The sequence below is a fragment of the Aquarana catesbeiana genome, linkage group LG05 (genome assembly GCF_042186555.1).
Source record: "Aquarana catesbeiana isolate 2022-GZ linkage group LG05, ASM4218655v1, whole genome shotgun sequence".
NCBI classification, from domain to species: domain Eukaryota; kingdom Metazoa; phylum Chordata; class Amphibia; order Anura; family Ranidae; genus Aquarana; species Aquarana catesbeiana.
Window position 1 is genome coordinate 591,737,431 of NC_133328.1, and position 21,980 is coordinate 591,759,410.

The 21,980-nt window shown below is 43.2% G+C and overlaps 1 protein-coding gene across 1 annotated transcript in view; it reads left to right on the plus strand.

Moving 5' to 3' along the window:
* The window catches only part of LOC141146080 (fibrocystin-L-like), a 364,397-nt gene that overhangs the window by 220,986 nt on the left and 121,431 nt on the right, over positions 1–21,980 (plus strand). The window contains exons 43-45 of the mRNA XM_073632840.1: positions 11,981–12,158; positions 14,724–14,880; positions 19,536–19,692. Coding sequence (XP_073488941.1) covers positions 11,981–12,158; positions 14,724–14,880; positions 19,536–19,692 — 492 coding nt within the window. The remainder of the gene's footprint in view (positions 1–11,980; positions 12,159–14,723; positions 14,881–19,535; positions 19,693–21,980) is intronic.

The window sequence follows — 21,980 nt, forward strand, 5'->3', positions numbered from 1 at the left end:
TAAAAATAAAATAAAAAAGCAAAATAAATAAAACAATAAAAAAAAAAAAAAAAAGCACCCCTGTCCCCCCCTGCTCTCGCATAAAGGCGAACGCAAGCGTCGGTCTAGCGTCATATGCAAACAGCAATTGCACATGCATGTGAGATATCACCACGAAGGTCAGATCGAGGGCAGTAATTTTAGCAGTAGACCTCCTCTGTAAATCTAAAGTGGTAACCTGTAAAGGCTTTTAAAAATGTATGTAGTTTGTTGCCGCTGCACATTTGTGCGCAATTTTAAAGTATGTCATGTTTTGTATCCATGAACTCGCCTAGGATTATCTTTTTTATTTCATCAAACATTTGGGCAATATAGTGTGTTTTAGTGCATTAAAATGAAAAAAGTGTGTTTTTTCCCCAAAAAATGCATTTGAAAAATCGCTGCTAAAAAATTTTACGCAAATACTGTGTGAAAAAATGAAACACCCACCATTTTAATCTGTAGGGTCTTTGCTTTAAAAAAATATACAATGTTTGGGGGTTCAAAGTAATTTTCTTTAAAACAAAAAAATGGAAAATTGTATACTCACCTTTCCGTAATTTTCCTTTCCTGTCGCATCTTCATGGCAGCATACACGTTGGGTTGTGACTCCGCCTCCACAACCTGATAGGACCACATAGCTATAAATTAGAGAGTAGACACCCGTCCCAGTATTCTCTGTGTATATATACACATGTCACCTCAGAAGGGTGGGTGATTGTATGCTGCCATGAAGATGCGACAGGAAAGGAAAATTACGGAAAGGTGAGTATACAATTTTCCGTTTTCCTGTCGCATCATGGCAGCATACACGTTGGGGAGTAACTCGCCAAACTGGGTGGGAATGCAAAATAAATTTATTGACAAGAAACAGAAGAATTGGCCTGTATAACGGCCCTCCCGAATTCAACTGCTGCTAAACGTGCAGCGTCTATTTTATAATGGGAAATGAGGGTGTTTCTAGAAGACCAAGTGGCCGCTCTACAAATGGTTTCCGCTGAGACTTTACAGTAAGCTGCCCATGAAGTAGCCATTGCCCTGGTAGAATGTGCCCTTAAACCTTCCCGGAATCTGCAAGGTGCTTAAGGAGTAGGCCTTCTTGATAGCTTTCACAAGCCATGAGGCAATGGTACGGGCAGAAGCTGCCTGGCCCTTCCTGAACCCATGTGAAATGACTAGAAGGTTTTCACATTTCCTGAATGGCTTGGTTACCGAGAGGTATTGCAGAATGTTGCCCTTGACATCCAGAGGATGGGGAACGCCCTGATCTGTGACCAAGGCCGGGAGATCAATCTCCTGGTTAAAGTGGAACGAGGAGGAGACCTTTGGGATAAATCTGTCTGAAGGCTTCAGGGTTAGCCTGTCTGGGTAAATCATCAGATACGGTTCCTTGATCAGTAGAGCTTGCATTTCTGAGACCCTCTTTGCCGATGTGATGGCAATTAGAAATGATACTTTTAGAGTCAGGTCCCAGAGGGAGACGTTTTCAAGTGGGAAGAATGGTTCTCCGGATAGGATCTCTAGGACAGTCGATAAGTCCCATGTTGGAAACGAAGGCTTTCTAGGAGGCCTCAGCTTCAGGCAGGCTTTTTGAAATTGGACCACCAGAGGGTTAAGTGCCCACTTAACCCCTGTCAAAGCGGAGATGGCAGAAACCTGAACCTTTAGGGTGTTGGATCTAAGGCCTTTGTCCAGACCTGACTGGAGAAATTCAAGCACTTGTACTGCTGATGGGGAAGAAGGATCCCAACCTTGTTCCTGGGCAAAGGAAGAGAACTTTCCCCAGATTCTCCCGTAGGTGTTATTTGTGGAGAGTTTTCTGGCTTGAAGCAGGGTATCAACTACCTTCTGAGAACAGCCTTGGTCTAGGAACCTAGACCTTTCAGTCTCCACGCCGTTAGGTGCAATCTCTCTGGATTCGGATGTAGTAGCTGGCCCTGGATTAGTAGATCCGTTGTCACCGGGAGTGGAAGTGGATCCGCTGTGCTCAGTTGCAGGAGGGTGGTGAACCAAGGCCTCCGTGGCCAAAAGGGAATTACGGCCAGTACTAGAGCCGCTGAATGTTTGAGCCTCAGAAGGAATTTGGCTATCAGTGGAGTTGGTGGGAAAATGTAGCCTAGGTGAAAGTTCCAGGAGTGTTGGAGACAATCTGTTCCCTCCGCTGAGGGGAAGGGGTTCCTTGACAGAAACCTCTGACATTTCTTGTTCTCCGGCGTCGCTGCGAGGTCTATGTCTGGATGACCCCATGCCTGACATATGAGGGCAAATGCTTGTGGGCTTAGACACCACTCGTTGTTGGAAACGAATGTTCTGCTGAGAGAATCCGCCAGAAGGTTCTGAACACCCGGAATGTAGGCCGCCCTCAGATCCCACAGGTTCAGTTGAGCCCATCGCATCACCGGACCAACCTCCCGCATCATGGAGATGCTCTTGGCACCCCCCTGCCTGTTGATGTAGGCTACAGCCACTCGGTTGTCCATTTGAATGAGGACCTGTTTCCCTCTCAGGAGTGAACTGAATGCTAAGAGGGCTTGGAAGGCTGCCTTCATCTCTAGAACGTTTGATACTACATCCTTGGTTTTGAAGTGCCAGCGGCCCTGAGCTGGCACTCTTGGTATGATTCTTTTCAGCCAGCAGGCGGCTTTCATGTAAAAGCAATACTAGTGGTTAATTAGCTTCTAGACTGCTTTTACAAGCAGTGGGAGGGAATGTTTCCCCCCCCCACCGTTTCAATGGATTTCTCTGGCTCTCCTGTCCCAACAGGGAACCTGAAAATGCAGCCAGTGGTTCCGCCAGCTGACCATAGAGCTGATCAGAGACCAGAATAGCTCCAATCATCTCTATGGCCTAAGAAACCGGAAGCTACGAGCATTTCATGACTTAGATTTTGCCGGATATAAACAGCGCCATTGGGAAATTGAGAAAGCATTTTATCACACCGATCTTGGTGTGGTCAGATGCTTTGAGGGCAGAGGTGAGATCTAGGGTCTAGTAGACCCCAATTTTTTCAAAAAAGAGTACCTGTCACTACCTATTGCTATCATAGGGGATATTTACATTCCCTGAGATAACAATAAAAATGATAAAAAGAAATGAAAGGAACAGTTTAAAAATAAAATAAAAAAGCAAAATAAATAAAACAAAAAAAAAAAAAAAAAAAACACCTCTGTCCCCCCCCTGCTCTCGCACAAAGGCGAACGCAAGCGTCGGTCTAGCGTCATATGCAAACAGCAATTGCACATGCATGTGAGATATCACCACGAAGGTCAGATCGAGGGCAGTAATTTTAGCAGTAGACCTCCTCTGTAAATCTAAAGTGGTAACCTGTAAAGGCTTTTAAAAATGTATGTAGTTTGTTGAGGCTGCACATTTGTGTGCAATTTTAAAGCATGTCATGTTTTGTATCCATAAACTCGCCTAGGATTATCTTTTTTATTTCATCAAACATTTGGGCAATATAGTGTGTTTTAGTGCATTAAAATGAAAAAAAAGTGTGTTTTTTCCCCAAAAAATGCATTTGAAAAATCGCTGCTAAAAAATTTTACGCAAATACTGTGTAAAAAAATGCAACACCCACCATTTTAATCTGTAGGGTCTTTGCTTTAAAAAAATATACAATGTTTGGGGGTTCAAAGTAATTTTCTTTAAAACAAAAAAATGGAAAATTGTATACTCACCTTTCCGTAATTTTCCTTTCCTGTCGCATCTTCATGGCAGCATACACGTTGGGTTGTGACTCCGCCTCCACAACCTGATAGGACCACATAGCTATAAATTAGAGAGTAGACACCCGTCCCAGTATTCTCTGTATATATATACACATGTCACCTCAGAAGGGTGGGTGATTGTATGCTGCCATGAAGATGCGACAGGAAAGGAAAATTACGGAAAGGTGAGTATACAATTTTCCGTTTTCCTGTCGCATCATGGCAGCATACACGTTGGGGAGTAACTCGCCAAACTGGGTGGGAATGCAAAATAAATTTATTGACAAGAAACAGAAGAATTGGCCTGTATAACGGCCCTCCCGAATTCAACTGCTGCTAAACGTGCAGCGTCTATTTTATAATGGGAAACGAAGGTGTTTCTAGCAGACCAAGTGGCCGCTCTACAAATGGTTTCTGCTGAGACTTTACAGTAAGCTGCCCATGAAGTAGCCATTGCCCTGGTAGAATGTGCCCTTACACCTTCCGGAATCTGCAAGGTGCTTAAGGAGTAGGCCTTCTTGTTAGCTTTCACGAGCCATGAGGCGATGGTACGGGCAGAAGCTGCCTGGCCCTTCCTGAACCCATGTGGAATGACTAGAAGGTTTTCACATTTCCTGAATGGCTTGGTTACCGAGAGGTATTGCAGAATGTTGCCCTTGACATCCAGAGGATGGGGAACGCCCTGATCCGTGACCAAGGCCGGGAGATCAATCTCCTGGTTAAAGTGGAACGAGGAGGAGACCTTTGGGATAAATCTGTCTGAAGGCTTCAGGGTTAGCCTGTCTGGGTAAATCATCAGATACGGTTCCTTGATCAGTAGAGCTTGCATTTCTGAGACCCTCTTTGCCGATGTGATGGCAATTAGAAATGATACTTTTAGAGTCAGGTCCCAGAGGGAGACGTTTTCAAGTGGGAAGAATGGTTCTCCGGATAGGATCTCTAGGACAGTCGATAAGTCCCATGTTGGAAACGAAGGCTTTCTAGGAGGCCTCAGCTTCAGGCAGGCTTTTTGAAATTGGACCACCAGAGGGTTAAGTGCCCACTTAACCCCTGTCAAAGCGGAGATGGCAGAAACCTGAACCTTTAGGGTGTTGGATCTAAGGCCTTTGTCCAGACCTGACTGGAGAAATTCAAGCACTTGTACTGCTGATGGGGAAGAAGGATCCCAACCTTGTTCCTGGGCAAAGGAAGAGAACTTTCCCCAGATTCTCCCGTAGGTGTTATTTGTGGAGAGTTTTTTGGCTTGAAGCAGGGTATCAACTACCTTCTGAGAACAGCCTGGGTCTAGGAACCTAGACCTTTCAGTCTCCAGGCCGTTAGGTGCAATCTCTCTGGATATGGATGTAGTAGCTGGCCCTGGGTTAGTAGATCCGTTGTCACCGGGAGTGGAAGTGGATCCGCTGTGCTCAGTTGCAGGAGGGTGATGAACCAAGGCCTCCGTGGCCAAAAGGGAATCACAGCCAGTACTAGAGCTGCTGAATGTTTGAGCCTCAGAAGGAATTTGGCTATCAGTGGAGTTGGTGGGAAAATGTAGCCTAGGCGAAAGTTCCAGGAGTGTTGGAGACAATCTGTTCCCTCCGCTGAGGGGAAGGGGTTCCTTGACAGAAACCTCTGACATTTCTTGTTCTCCGGCGTCGCTGCGAGGTCAATGTCTGGATGACCCCATGCCTGACATATGAGGGCAAATGCTTGTGGGTTTAGACACCACTCGTTGTTGGAAACGAATGTTCTGCTGAGAGAATCCGCCAGAAGGTTCTGAGCACCCGGAATGTAGGCCGCCCTCAGATCCCACAGGTTCAGTTGAGCCCATTGCATCACCGGACCAACCTCCCGCATCATGGAGATGCTCTTGGCACCCCCCTGCCTGTTGATGTAGGCTACAGCCACTCGGTTGTCCATTTGAATGAGGACCTGTTTCCCTCTCAGGAGTGAACTGAATGCTAAGAGGGCTTGGAAGGCTGCCTTCATCTCTAGAACGTTTGATACTACATCCTTGGTTTTGAAGTGCCAGCGGCCCTGAGCTGCATAATGTAGATAATGTGCCCCCCATCCCTCCAGACTGGCGTCCGAAGTTACCACCTCCTGGTGTAGGATGACTATCTGCTTGCATCTGCTGAGGTTGTCAGAGTCCACCACTGTAGAGATAACCTGGCTTCCTCTGAGATGCGAATCGATTGGGACATGGACCATCCGTCCCACTGGTGCAAGAAGGAGGCTTACAGGGGTCTGGAATTCCATTGCGCCCATCTGACCATTGGAATGGTTGCTGATAGGGAACCCAGGAGGCTGAGGTATGCTCTGGCTGATAGACATGATGCCGGAATGACATCCTTCACCTTTTGAACTTGTAGGGACAACTTCTCCCCTGGCAGTTCCACCGTGTTGGCTCGGGTGTCTAATTCGGCTCCCAGGAAGACCATCCTTTGGGTAGGTTGAGTGTTGCTCTTTTGCCAGTTGATTATCCAACCCAGGCTCATTAGGGTGGAAACTAGGACCTTGCGATGTTACACGAGTGATTCCCAGCTGCTTGAGAGGAGGAGAATGTCGTCCAGGTAATGGTGGACCCTCAGACCTTTCTCCCTCAAAAAGGCTATTGCTGGAAGCAGAACCTTCGTAAACGTTCTGGGAGCTGTTGAGATTCCAAAGGGAAGGCTTTGAAATTGGAAGTGCCCCTGACCCACCGAGAATCGCAGGAACTTCTGGAATGCCTCGTGGATTGGTATGTGCAGGTAGGCGTCCTGGAGATCTATGGAGAGCATCCAGTCTCCAAGATTTAAGGCCTGGAGGATAGACTGCAAGCTTTCCATCCTGAATGACTCTACTCTGATGGACTTGTTGAGGTTCTTTAGGTCTAGAACCGGTCGAAAGTCCCCTGACTTCTTCTTAACGAGGAATAGTGGAGAATAGAATCCCCTGCCTCGTTGTGCTGGCGGAACCTCTATTATTGCTCGTTTTTGGAGAAGATCTTGGACGTAGTTCAGTAGAGACAACCTTTTTTCCCCAGATGGAGGAATACGGGTTGGACAGAATTGATCCCTTGGAGGTCTGTTTTTGAAGGACCATCTGTGGCCGAAACTGATAGTGGCCAGGGTCCAGGTATCCCTTATGGTTTCCGCCCAGACCAGCTTGAAACTGGAGAGTCTTGCTCCCACTACCGCTGGCCGGACGGGCGCACCTTCAAAAAGGCTTCTGGTCACTGGAAGCGGGGGTCTTAGGCTTCTGAAACTTCATGAAGGAGGTTTGAGGGTTCTTCCTTCGGTACTCCTTCCCTGGTCTGTACGCTTTCACGTCCCTATACCTCTCTGGGAGGTTCCGCTTAAAGGGAGGAGGTCTCTGCTTAGGCCTCCTATCCGAGGGGATGAGCCCGGACTTGCCACCAGTTACCTTGGAGATGGCTGTGTCTAATTTTGTTCCGAAGAGGTGCTCACCGTTGAACGAAATACGACACCAGTTAGACTTGGACGCTGGATCCGCCGTCCAGGGCTTCAGCCACAATGCTCTTCTGGCCGTTACTGAGGCCAGCATAGATTTTGATGCAGACCTGATGGTGTCGACCGAAGCTTCAGCCACGAAGTCACCAGCCAAGCTTAGCTCTTGCAACGCCTTCACTATTTTCTCTTGGTCTGCACCCTCTAATACAAGCTTTTCTGTGCTTGTGGACCAGCTCGAGATGGCTCTTTCTACTGCAGCGAGTGCTATTGCAGGCCTGCAGGCGCCTCCAGCTGACTGGTAAGCCCGCTTGAGATCTGTGTCGATCTTTCTGTCGAGGACATCTCTAAACGTTACCGCGTCTTCTAATGGGAGGGTAACATGCCTGGCTAGGCGCATCAAGGATGCGTCCACTACCAGAGGGGACACCAAAGGGTTCACTTTAGGCTCCTTGAGTGGGTATAGCTTTAGGAGTCTGTTATTCAGACTAGACTTTTTCTCTGGCCTCTGCCATTCTTCTTTGATTAGGTCTTCTAGTTCGTCAATGAACGGGAAAGCTTCTGGATCCTTTTTAAGCTGAGGAAAATACTTCCTTTGCTTCGGTTGAGCTTCCTGGGGTTCCTCCCATCCTATTGCCTCCTTAACCGATTTAACAAACGGCTCTATCAGACAGAAATCGAATCTGGCCGATACCTCCAGACCCTCATTATCAGACAGGAAGTCTTGCTCCTTTGATGTGCTAGCCCGGGCTGGAGAGGTAGTGGTGGAGAAATCCACATCTGATATCGAGGCCTGGGGGGCTACGGCCCCAGCTGAATCTCCGACTTCCGAGGCTCTCTCTCTTGTGGCCTCTTCCAGGCATTTTTGACAGGCCAGTTCATCCGGAAAAGCCGCTGCGCCGCAAATCCAGCATGCGTTCCCGGCAGGACGGGAGTGGCGTGCAGGGGAACGATGTCTGCGTGAGGACGACCTAGAGTGCGACCTGGAGCGGCTTCTTCTGCGGCTTCCTCTCGAGCGGCTTCTTCTATGGTAGGAACGGCTCCGTCTATGTCTGGAGCGACTTCTCCTGCGTGAGGACTCTCTTTGTCTTGAAGCAGACGTTCTTGAGGACCTTATAGGGCTGACCAATTTAGGCAGCGTTAGTAGTGCTCTCTTTTTCAATCTTCACTACTTACCCTTGTCTCCCCCCCCCTTACCTAATAGGCTGGCAGTGATCTACTGGGGCAGCGGTCTCCATGGAGAGGAAGCGGACTGGAAACCTGCAGGGGAAAAAAAATAAGCAGAGCTATGCAGAGGGAGCAGGGATCCTGACTTAAAAGCTGAATAGAGGAAGGCCACATACCTTTATAAAGCGTTTTTTGCAGTGAAAACGATCTGTCACACACAGACATCTAGCAGCAGCAAATACAGCTAATGCTGGGCTTTTAAATCCGCCGCCATCAGCGTCGGACGCTCGCGCATGCGCAGTAGCGCCGCGGGACACCCGGCGCCGTCTTGGAAGCTGGAAAAACGCTCGGCGCTCACTGACGGCAGACTGGAGAACCACAGAGCCCAGCAGATGGGCAGAAATACTGGTAGGAGAGGGGGGAAGAGGGGGGATGGAGACCGCTGCACACAACTAAGCCTGTTTAAGGCTTATTTCATGAGGCCACACCGAAGCTTCCCTGGCCATTCCTCCAGCAAGCCTGTTTAAGGCTTTGTGGGCTGCTGCACATGAAGCCTGTTTAAGGCTTATAACGTGGTCAGACAGCTGAGTGAGATGAGAGAGTGCCCCTGAGACCACCAGAGTGGGGCTCCTTCCATTTAGCTCGTTTAGAGACTGTACAAGAAGGACTTCCACCCAGGAGAGGCTAGAACCTGGCTGGGGCGAAGCGGTAAGGAGGCGCTGATCCGTGCGTCCTGACAGGTGAGGAAAAATAAGAGAATACTGGGACGGGTGTCTACTCTCTAATTTATAGCTATGTGGTCCTATCAGGTTGTGGTGGCGGAGTCACAACCCAACGTGTATGCTGCCATGATGCGACAGGAAATATTTTTTCATGTAAACAAAAAGTGTTAGAAAGGGCTTTGTCTTCAAGTGGTTAGAAGAGTGGGCGATGTGTGACATTAGCTTCTAAATGTTGTGCATAAAATGCTAGGACAGTTCAAAACCCCCCCAAATTACCCCATTTTGGAAAGTAGACACCACAAGCTATTTGCTGAGAGGCATGTCGAGTCCATGGAATATTTTATATTTTGACACAAGTTGGGGGAAAAAGACAATTTTTTTTTTTTACAGAAATTAGTCACTAAATGATATACTGTATTGTTCAAACATGCCATGGGAATATGTGAAATTACACCCCAAAATACATTCTGTTGCTTCTCCTAAGTATGGGAATACCACATGTGAGACTTTTTGGGAGCCTAACCGAGTATAGGACCCCGAAAACCTAGCACCGCCTTCAGGTTTTCTAAGGGTGTAAAATGGTGATTTCACTTCCTCACTACCTATCACAGTTACGGAGGCCATGAAATGTCAAGATAGCACAAAACCCCCCCAAATGACCCCATTTTGGAAAAAAGACACTTCAAGCTATTTGCTGAGAGGCATGTTTAGTCCATGGAATATTTTACATTTTGCCACAAGTTTCTGGAAAATTATTATTATTATTTTTTTTTTTACAGAAATACCAGGATACCACATGCGTGGGACTTTTCGGGAGCCTAGCCGCGTACAGGACCCCGAAAACCAAGCACCGCCTTCAGGCTTTCTAAGGGTGTACATTTTTTATTTCACTCCTCACTGCCTATCAGTTTCGGAGGCCATTGAATGCCCAGATGGCACAACCCCCCCCCCCAAATGACCCCATTTTGGAAAGTAGACACCCCAAGCTATTTGCTGAGAGGTATAGTGAGTATTTTGCAGATCTCACTTTTTGTCTCAAAGTTTTGAAAATTTAAAAAAGAAAAAAAAATGTTTTCTGTTCTTTCTTCATCTTCAAAAACAAATGAGAGCTGAAAAATACTCAACATGCCTCTCAGCAAATAGCTTGGGGTGTCTACTTTCCAATATGGGGTCATTTGGGGGGGTTTTGTGCTATCTTGGCATTTCATGGCCTTCGAAACTGTGATAGGTAGTGAGGAGTGAAATAAAAAATTTACGTCCTTAGAAATCCTGAAGGCGGTGATTGATTTTTGGGGCCCCGTACACGGCTAGGCTCCCAAAAAGTCCCACGCATGTGGTATTCCCGTACTCAGGAGAAGCAGCTAAATGTATTTTGGGGTTTAATTCCACATATGTCCATGGCCTGTGTGAGCAATATATCATTTAGTGACAACTTCGCGCAAAAAAAAAAAAAAAAAAAAGTTTGTCATTTTTCCGCAACTTGTGGCAAAATATAAAATATTCCATGGACTCAACAGGCCTCTCAGCAAATAGCTTGGGGTGTCTACTTTCCAAAATGGGATCATTTGGGGGGTTTTGTGCTATCTGGGCATTTTATGGCCTTCAAAACTGTGATAGGTAGAAAGCCTGAAGGCGGTGCTTGGTTTTCGGGGTCCTGTACACGACTAGGCTCCCGTGTGGTATCCCCGTTCCACATATAACCATGACATGTGTGAGCAATATATCATCTAGTGATATATATATATATATATATATATATATATATATATATATATATATATTATTTTTCTTTTGTCAATATTCAATTACTTGGGACAAAAAAATTAAATATTCAATGGGTTCAACGTGCCTCTCAGCAATTTCCTGGGGGTGTCTACTTTCCAAAATGGGGTCATTTGGGGGGGGGGGGTTGTACTGCCCTGCCATTGTAGCACCTCAAGAAATGAGATAGGCAGTCATAAACTAAAAGCTGTGTAAATTCCAGAAAATATACCCTAGTTTGTAGAAGCTATAACTTCTGCGCAAACCAATAAATATACGCTTATTGACATTTTTTTTACCAAAGACATGTGGCTGAATACATTTTGGCCTAAATGTATGACTAAAATTGAGTTTATTGGATTTTTCTTATAATAAAAATTAGAAAATATCCTTTTTTTTTCTAAATTTTTGGTCTTTTTCCGTTTATATCGCAAAAAATAAAAATCGCAGAGGCAATCAAATGCCATCAAAAGAAATCTATATTTGTGGGGAAAAAAAAGGATGCAAATTTTGTTTGGGTACAGCATTGCATGACCACGCAATTACCAGTTAAAGCAGCGCAGTACCAAATTGTAAAAAGTGGTCTGGTCTTTAGGCAGCCAAATGGCCCAGGGCTGAAGTGGTTAAAGGGAGTCAGTTGTAAAAAAAATACAAGGGTATCTTTTCTGACCTTCTTCTGACTTCAGTACCCTCTGGGTTACTGAACTGAAACATTAGAAAGATTAGAAAGTAAAAACTCCAGAACTGCATTGTTCTTCCAGGTCAGTGCCTCAGAAAGCCAATGGAACACCATGGGGTTGATTTACTAAAACTGGTGCACTCAGAATCTGGTGCAGCTGTGCATGGTAGCAAATCAGCATCTAACTTCAGCTTGTGTAATTAAGCTTTGACAATAAACCTGGAAGCTGATTGGTTTCTATACAGAATTTCACCAGATTTTGCACTCTCAGTTTTGGAAAATAACAGTCAGTCAACTGGCATTGACAGGAGTAGAGATCAGAATGAAAGCCTCTGTCCTTACTACAAGTTTAAGTATTTTCGATATCCTATCAAAAAGTTATAATTATTAATGCTCCATACAATAAGGGCTATATTATATTATATGTACATTGATTGTACACAAATTAGGGGTAAAAAATTTGCTTATTCTTGTTCTCTTATTATCTCTTTTTTCCAGCTACAAACATTACTTCTCAGGTCTGTAATGTTGGTGTCATTAACCCAAACAATGCTGTCTGGATCAACAACTCCTTTACCTACTCGACTGCACTAAGCCCTCTCATATATGATGTCACCCCAAAGAGAGGAGGAACGGCAGGGGGGACCAGACTTACCATCACTGGATCTCTGTTTGGGTATCAATTATACTCTTCTATTGACCAACTGTCACTGCAACACTGCAGGCTGCTTACTACTAATTTTCCAGTATTTATCAAGCCAAGAATTATAAGTTCACCTCAGCAGTGTCCAATATCTGGTATAAGCCGAGCTGACAATAGGGCTCCCCTTACACCTCCTGTCCGATACCCCTGGCTGTAGCAGAATGACACAGCCAGTGGTCTGATGACAGTTTGGAGGACTGCTAGCATGCTGTGAATGCTCAGACTGGAACTTGTGTAGGGTGCTGGTACACAGATGGAGCATGAAGCAAAGCTGTAGTAAAGACAAGCCAGGGCCAGCAACAAATGGGTATCCGCAGTACCAAATCAGAAGACAAAAGGAGCCAGGTAATGGGCTGATGTCACAAGAGCAGCAGACATACCAAAACAGCAGGCAGAGCATGAAACCAGGACTAAAGCTAAAGTCAGCAACAGAGATCTGAATACAGCAGAGTCAGGAGGAAATCAGGGTCAAACACAGGATAGCAGAATACAGGTCTGGTCATGAGGCACAGGAGCGGACACACATGCTTTAACATTTTTTGAGCTGCAATAGATCCTCAGGCTCGGCCATGCACTCAATCTTCATGACAAGAAGCTAAAGAATGCATTGTATTGATGCACTGATAGATCATACCTACAAATCATTCAGTTTACGAATAGCAGTACAAAGAGCTCAAAGCAGAACTCCAGGGCAGACAGAGAGAAACAGAAAGAGCTTAGCACTATGCTGTCTCCCCTTCTTCAGTCACAGGTTAGGAGCAAGTCCATTACAGCATGGGCTCAGGAGAAGTGAGTTTTATTGATGCTAGTAATTATTCAGAAAGCAAAAAAAAAAATAAAAAATTGGCAGCTATTGTAACCCTACCCGAGTCTACTAAAGTAATGGTTACTTTGTCCCTGTCCCCATCACTTCCTGTCCTTTTTAACACTCTGTCCCCAGGACAGGAGGTGAGGGCAAATCTCCCCAATGAGGACATAGTCATTAGTAAAAACATGACAGAAGATATAACTCTTCACTACTCTGCACAAAACAAAACAAAAAACAGTTTGTCTGTCATTTTAAACATACCTTGTACATCTACACAGTATATTTTAAGTCCAATTGAAGTCAACCCAGTTGAAGTCAAGCTGCATAGTAATTAAAGAATATAGCTCTTTTGCTTTTTTTTAATATTTTTTTATATTATCTAAACTTAATTAAGGTCACGTGGCGTGACTACATGCAGTTAGGGACAGATGTGCCCCCATCCACAGCAGGTAATTGTTCCATGTGTGATTACACATAAAAAGCTGACAGTGTCAGCTTGTCCTTGATTTGTTCAGACTTCCTGTTCATGGCTGATTGGAAATACTACTGCAGCAATATGCTGATCCGAGTGGTGTACACCCTAATCGGCCATGTACATGAGCCCTAAAACTGTAAAAAGCTGCTATGTTCAAGCAGCATGCTGGAGATCTGGACCATTACGCTTAAACAGAGGGCCAGTTCACACCACATGCAGCCCAGTGCGTTTTTTTCTGCATCAAAAACCCATGGAAAGTAGGTTATATGGTCTTTAATGGCATAGTTCACATCAGTGCTTGCAACTCCAGTGCGTTGCAGTTCCAGAAAAAAAAGTAGAACATACTGCATTTTTCCCTGCACTGGACTGTACTGAAACGCTGTAAAAAGCATAAAAAATGCACTGAAATACACATGTCCTTATTTAGCCTGGGTTCACACTAGTGCAATCTCTGACATCGCATGGGATTCACACCTGCACCACAGATGTCGATCACATGTAATGTCTGAGCAATGCGAGTTTAACCATACAGTTCGCACAGAAAAAAGGTGCAGGGACTTGTTTTTCCCCGCACTGGAATTGGATCACATGGGTGTTCTCATCCGATTCCTGTACAAGTTCATAGTTCTCACTGCGATCTGTGAACCGATCTAGAGGTGTCATTAACAATGTATTGACACCTGCAGCAGTTCGCAGAGGGCAGGGTGAACTGCCTGCGGGAGAAGTGCGATGTGGGAACCAGCGCTGTAATCACGCTGGTGCCCGCATCGCGCATATGTGAACCTAGGTTTAGGGTTAGGAAAAAAGATGAGGAAAAATTGCAGTGGACTGCACCAAAAACGAATCAAAAACGCACTGAAGCACGTCAAAAATGCGAATGCAGAAAAGCATTTGGAACGCATCCGGACTGCGTTTATATGGTGTGAACTGACCCAGAGTACAGCTGTCCGATAGTGAGAACATTATCTTTGAACCAGTTACAATGTAGAAAGTTTTGGCCTGAGTTATGGTAGAAGATACATAATGTATAATCAAAATCAGGTTCACATTAGTCCAGCAGCTATATTGGCTGTTGAAAGAAAAGCTCAGGGGTTCACAGATCAACCACATGAAACCTAGGACACTGCAAATGGAAGAATATAGAAACAGAGGGAAGCAGGGTAATTAAACACTATTAGGAAAAGGAAAAATGAAAATTGCCCCTAAAAAGTAAATGGAAATGTCTAATAATCAACATTTTTATTCCCTTTTCTAGCAACGATGCCTCATATGTCACTGTCACAATTGCACAGTCCCCGTGCATTGTTCAATCAGCTAACGACACACAGATTGAGTGCATTACCACAGCCCATTCCTCCTCACAAAAAGCCAAGGTCCGTGTGAACATCGAAGGCCAAGGAGTAGCTCTTATGGTAAGATTTTACATGAACCAACATCATGTTACATAGTTAGTCAGGTTGAAAAAAAGACACAAGTCCATCTAGTTCAACCAATAAACAAACGAAAAATAATAAAAAAAATCATACAATCCCATATACACAATCCTATACCCACAGTTGATCCATAGGAAGGCGAAAACCCCCAGCAAAGCATGCTCCAATTTGCTTACAGCAGGGGAAAAAATTCCTTCCCGATTCCCCAAGAGGCAATCGGATATTCCCTGCATCAACTTTACCTACAAATGTTAGTACCCAATTATATTATATACATTTAGGAAAGAATCCAGGCCTTTTTTAAAGCAATCTACTGAGTTAGACAGAACCACCTCTGGAGGGAGTCTATTCCACATTTTAACAGCTCTTACTGTGACATCATGTGACATCCTATTATCGATAACAAATATCCCAGCAATACTTCATAGAACATAACAGACCTGTAGGTGAGAGACCCACTATTAAATAATAAACTATTCATGCCAATGTTCTTATGAGTGCACTGTGAAGGAAATGGAATCATGGACAGAAGTGGGCCCTCTAGAGCCATGGATCCAGCAGTGGATAATTTCTTCATATCCAGACGCTTGGCAATGGACTCTTATTATTGTTATCATGTTGTTAGCCAATTCAGTGTAACATGCCTCACTCTTAGACCAGCAAATAGAAAAGGTGGCAGCTCGTAAGTTGAATGGGGCAATCCTCTACAGATGCAGAATACAAATGGTTCCCTAGCATCATACATGGATAGACCTTCCAGAAGAAGTACCAAAAGAGCCAAAGAAGGGCTGTTATATTGCTGGTGCTTGTTGAAATGACTACTTTACATCTGTTCATTTTAAGAGCACGTTTTAACCCATGTTACCACAACAAATTGTTCTCACTCACTCTTGTGTCTCTTGTGTGGACATGAAGCAAGAGAAAATCTCCCCAGTGGGGCATGGACAAGAAAAAAAAAAGAGCCAGACTGAAAAAAAGTTTTGACTAGAGAATTTGACTCTGTGCTTCTGTGATTTCCCCATAACCAGGTACATATATTTACCTTCCATTCACTCCCCTGCCGTTTGGTTTTGCTGCCAGGAGTGAAAAAATGCCTGTATAAAGTACAAGTCACCAAAGTCATTGCTTACACAGGTACGCACATCTGTTACAGATATAACAAAATACTTTAAATGGCTTTACGTACCCTTTAAGTTTGCTAAAATTTGTTCATGTATTTGTAGCACTACCTCCAAAAAAAGCCCCTGAAAATTGCCTGGATTATTTTTTCCAGTTGTTGCCCCGCAGCTAGGCACATGATCACAGTCACAGGCTCAATAACAAGTCTAAGGGTGTTCTTTTTGGTGTTTTTTATTTTTACGGTAACTTGGATAGGGTTGGGGAATTTGAGTGGGATACTCCAAAAAGAACTAGATACAAGACAATAAACTTCCTACTGCAGAACTGAAGCAAAAGTCCCTGCAAAAGCAAACTGTGGACTTAGCTTTATAGTAGAAGCAGTTAAAAACACTCAACCTTCATTGTTAGAACAATCAGAGCAGAGTCCCTATATAAACTATTAGATAGACTGAGCTCTTCAGGATACCAGTTGATGTCCCCTTTACGCTAACACACAGCTGATTCTCTAGCACCAGAGGGGTGGCAGCAGCCCAAAGTCTCTAAGATCTCTCTCACTGTCCGTACTCGCAAATGTCCTAGGAATGTTGGTTGCCTCCTTCCAACATCCATGCAACACCTTTCTCCTGTGATATCAGACTGGATCTTCAAACAAAAGATCCTCAGCCAGCTCTGTAACTTCAGCATCCAAGCCCCTCAGCTAGCCCAGCTGAGGCCTCAGAAACAGCAAGCTCATGGCAGGGCTTCTCACAGAGCAGAAAACCCTCCAGGCTGGACTTCCCCTCTTCAGGACAAGACCCAGAAGCTCTGTGTCTCAGAGTATTTACACAGACACATCAAAAATCGAAAAGAAAAATCAAACAACTTGAGCGGATGAATCAAGTTGTTTGATTTTTGTTTTCGATTTTAGATTATTAGTACATTGTTTGTCATTCATTCACCTCACCCTACTCATTCACAGCCGCACTTCCACGTCCTAGGGATATACCTCCAACCCTGCGGCCACTTGGCTCTATCCCCACCTGCTGGGCCCTGTGCTCTCCGACCCAGTCCAACCTATCCCTCTGGAAGGACCTTGAAGGGGGAGCCAGTGGGAGGGGGTCTTCCACCTCAACCCCGGATGAGAGAATTTATTCTGAACCATCTCCATTCCACCCTAGGAGCCGTAGAGCTACAACTATGAATTACCTCCATAGGTAAAGTATCTATTGTTAGATTGTGGCTCTTGTCTCTCAGATGGAGAGTATATCCTATTAGATGCTTGCTCATTTACTTACTCATATATATATATGTATTTACCTTATAGCATCCTACTCCTGATGATTGGCTTTAAAAGCCATGAAACGCGTTGAGCCCACACTCAATGGTGCCAAGCTATAGCTTATCCACCATCATGATTCATTACCTGTACATATATTCTTTATCATGTATTGCTTGTATTCATTATGACAATCATGTGTTATTGATTCATATGTTTATTATATTTATTACTGTTTCTTGTACCAATCATGTCCATTTATGATTAAAACATAAAATATGTCATTATTATTAATTATGGTTTTATTTGTAAACCTTATACATTATGCATTTTTATATGACGCACTATATATTATAATTATTTATTGAATCTTTTAAAATTATAAAATCACTAATTTAAATATATTACAGCTGTATGGACTACCCACCAGGGATTGGGATAATAAATCCATTTATAGTTATGAATAAATAGTTTTATTTATCTTTAAAAACAGAGACGGGCCTCATTTAAAGTCCCGCATCCATTTCTTTCTTGTTTTCGCACATATGTTTAGGGTTGGAAGCCTGCCTCTGTTGTGTCTGGGTTACAAGGTCACTCTCTGTTTGTTAGCTTGCATATATATACCATAGTTTGTGGAATCTATAACTTTCCTACAGACTAAATAATAAACACTGATTTGCTTTATCTTCACCAAACAAATGTAGCAGAATACATTTTGACCCTAATGTATAAAGAAATGTTATTTATTTGCAAAATTTTATAACAGAAACGAATAAAAAAACACTTTTTTTTTCAAATCATTTGGTCTTTTTTTGTTTATTTAGCAAAAAAAAAAAAAAACCCCTGTGGTGATTAAATACCACCAAAAGAAAGCTCTATTTGTGTGAAAAACATTCTAAAAATGTTTTGGGTACAGTGTTCCATGACCACGCAATTGTCATTTAAAGTGTGACAGTGCTGAAAATTGGTCTGGGCAGGAAGAGGGTAATAGTGCCTGGTATTGAAGTGGTTAAAATGTGATGATCATAGAAATTATATTGAATCATTTTTTGAAAATGAAAATAGATATTAAACTGGCTTCCATGGGCAGCATTTCTGCTATTCCTGTATACCAGTGTTTGAAAATAGGTGAAACTTTGTTTTCATTTATAGACTAGATTCTGACATAAAGTTAAAGGCCCAATTCCAGGCACAGGATTTAAAGAGGAACTGCAGCCTGCTCACATAATTTGTAATGAAAACAACTTTGCCATTCTGAAGCTTCCCTCCAACCACTTTGGATATTATTCTATATATACTGTGATTCTGTACTTGCCAAATATGCTGAGTCTGGTTGCAACCATTTTAACTGTGGGCAACTGAAGCTGCTGCCTATTCACTTCCTGGATTTACAAAGACACACAGAGGCACACCTCCGGCTCTGCAGTCCTGCAGCTCTTATTGGCCCTCTTATCCCCCCCTCCCTTCCTGGCAAACTCTCATGAGAGTGAGAGAGAGCTGTGCATGATGCCATAAGCCTAGACTAATAACCAGTCAAGAAACGGGAAGTGGGCTGTATAAGGTATTTACTGAAAGAAAAAAAAAATGTTTTACTATCCAAAGTTAAAACAACAAGGGCAGTAGGTTTAATAGATGGAAAGATGAAAAAATTACTGAAGGTCTGCTTTAACTGCTAAAGGTGAAAGCATAGATCTGTTGGAGCTGAATGGAGGTAATTCAGGGGCTTGAGGATGTTTCAACTGAACCATTTCTGAGGATAAGTTAAAGAACCAGAATAGGTCATCTGCCCCTCTCCAGTAGGATAGGAGCTCTCCAGTAAGATAGAAGCACTCCCATGACGAAAGAAATTAGCTTCTTTGTTCTCGATGGGCAGATTTCACTCTCTGTCCATGTCAATGGGACCTGTAAGTTTAGAGACTTTGTCAGGAAGTTAAGTTAAATCCCCCTATAGGGCCACAGACAGCAGTAAATACAGATATTCTAACTCTTTCCTATGCTGTCCAAAACTAAAATGTTTTTTGGGTGGGATGGATGATAGATGGACCAGACCTAAAAGAGGGATAGTGGTGAAGACCATGGGACCAGAGGGATTTGGTTGTAAACTAGAGACAATAGAGATCTAGGTAACCTAAAAGATTCTGCCCCCCCCCCCCCCAATTGTATCTGTTCCCTTTTTAATAAAATATTAATAAGGTTCCTTTTTTAATAAAATAGAGTTTAAGTTACTGTACAATATGAGTTACATGTTTGTTTGTTTCAGGACAATGCTGACTTTTTCTACATTGATGTTTGGTCCTCAAAATATACCTGGGGAGGGGAATCACCCCCAGATGAAGGTTCAATGGCTGTTATCACTAAAGGACAGACTATCCTACTGGATCAAAGCACTCCAGTGCTGAAGATGCTGCTGATTCAAGGTAGGATCAAGCCAGTATTCCAATTTACATCATGCTATTCATTAAGTCCTGGTAGGCCTCACATTTTGGTATGGGCCATTTATTAAGGAACTGTATTCCCAAAAAGCTTTACCAGTAGCTAGTAAGGTATGTATAGACAGTATGTGTAAAAGTGTCCTTCTCGCTACTAAAAGTGAATAATAGAATGTAACCAAATAGCAGAAACAAGTGATAATAATGTATAAAACCAGCAAAACCTAAAAGTGTTCACAATACACAAAATAGACAAATAAAGATATAAAGTGATCTCGTGTGGTGATATATGATCACTCAAATACTGAAAATGAAATCCCCAAAGGGATTACTAAAGTGCAAAATATTAAATCTCCACAGGGATCGATAAAGTGCAATATAAAAGTGCAAAATATACAAATGTCCCAAAGGTGCTAAAAATCTTGATAAAGTTATGGTAAACAAAGTGAAAACATTCTGAAATGAATAGGAGATCACAAAAGTAAATAAATAAATAAAGTCCCTCAGGGAGAATAAAAGTTAAAAAAACGGATAAAAAATGAAGCAGCAAGCTAATGGCAGTATAAGTCCATAAGGAACTCCACCGATTGCCTCCTGTAGAGATAGTCTCACAGAACTCTCACCTCATATAAATGAAGAAATCGCATCAATGAGTAAGCGTGTCTTTCCACATCTTCCTATTGGAACCTTTTCCTGATCACATATGGTGATACTGGTGTGTTGGACTATTCTTCAAACCGATTAATTTGGTCTAGAGTTTCAGCCATCCAAATAATGGGTAGCACACCAAAGATGTTCAACTCTAGTCAATGTTTATTGCAATGTGCGCAACCCGTTATTTGGACGGTGGACTACAGTGGAGCAAAAACAGACCCCGGGGCCTTGTCACCCGGCTGATTGCAGGGAATCAAGGAGGATACAGGATGGCTTGTGAATGATGAAAAGGGTTGGGTTCATCTAGAATTTCAGCTTTTGGATTTTCAAATAATTATTTGTATGTTATGGTGGGTCAATCTCATAAATATTAATTGTCTGCGTTACCCAATATCAATAAGAAGCCTACTGCATTTGCATCCCAATGTTGTTTTAGCACCATATATTTTTCTTTCATAATGACATAATTTGTTAATTAAGAAAAAAAATAGGGGAAATTTACTAAAACAGGTGCACACAGAATCTGGTGCAGGTGTGCATAGTAATCAGCTTGTAACTTCAGGTTATTCAATTAGGCTTGGACCATAAAACCTAGAAGCTGCATTAGATTCTGTGTGCACCAGTTTTAGTAAATCTCACCCACTATGTCTCCTTTTCATAAATATAGCTATCACCTCACACAATTGCTGCCTCTGTTCGGCTTTTAAGACACTCAGGAATTTATTTACTAAAGGCAAGTCCACTTTACACTACAAGTGCACTGCAAGTGTGCTTGGAAGTGCAGTAGCTGTAGATCCGAGGGGGACATGCAAGGAAAATAAAAAACAGCATTTTTGCTTGTACATGATTGGATCATAAAATCAGCAGAGCTTCCTCTCATTTCAGATCTTCCCCTCAGATCTAAAGCAACTGCACTTCCAAGTGCACTTGTAGTGAAAAATGGATTTGCCTTTAGTAAATCAACTCCTCAGTCTCATCTATCAAAGCATCTTACAGTGTTTTCTGAATCCAATTAATTGTTTGGTTTGAAATACAGACATTTTTTAATTCAAGCACTGTAAGTTCATCTTTCACTGATTGTGCTTGGATTTTGGGATCTCAAAAAAGGGGTTCTTAAGAGTCAGGGGAAATTAACAATGCTTGCACAACTTTCCTAAACTTAGAACATCAAGCAGATGCAGTTTCAAAATAACAAAAGGGGTGCAAGCGCCTAATTAGGAGCGATGAGTTCTCTGTTCTAGGGCTCACAGTACATAGCACAGAGAACAGAAAGACAGAGCTGCTCAGCTCAGAGTGGAGGGATAAGGAGGGTTTTGAACCCTGTGCATTCTCTGCTCATGCTGTGTAATCACTGCACAGGCAGGGCAAAGGGATGACATCCAGTATGACAAGGTCACACCAGGAGGGAATCTGCTGCATTTTGCTATACTGTATGGAGAACTGCTGCAGTGTTAATCAGGTGCAGACCATTTATTTGTTTCTATTTAATTTTGAAATAGAAACTGGTGCAGGTAGCATAGATAGACCTGAACTAGGTCTATCTGCTCTGTTAATGTGACACACGCCACTTCTGACAGTTTCTGGCGCCATTATATTGGCGCAGGAAGCTTAGTTAATTCCCG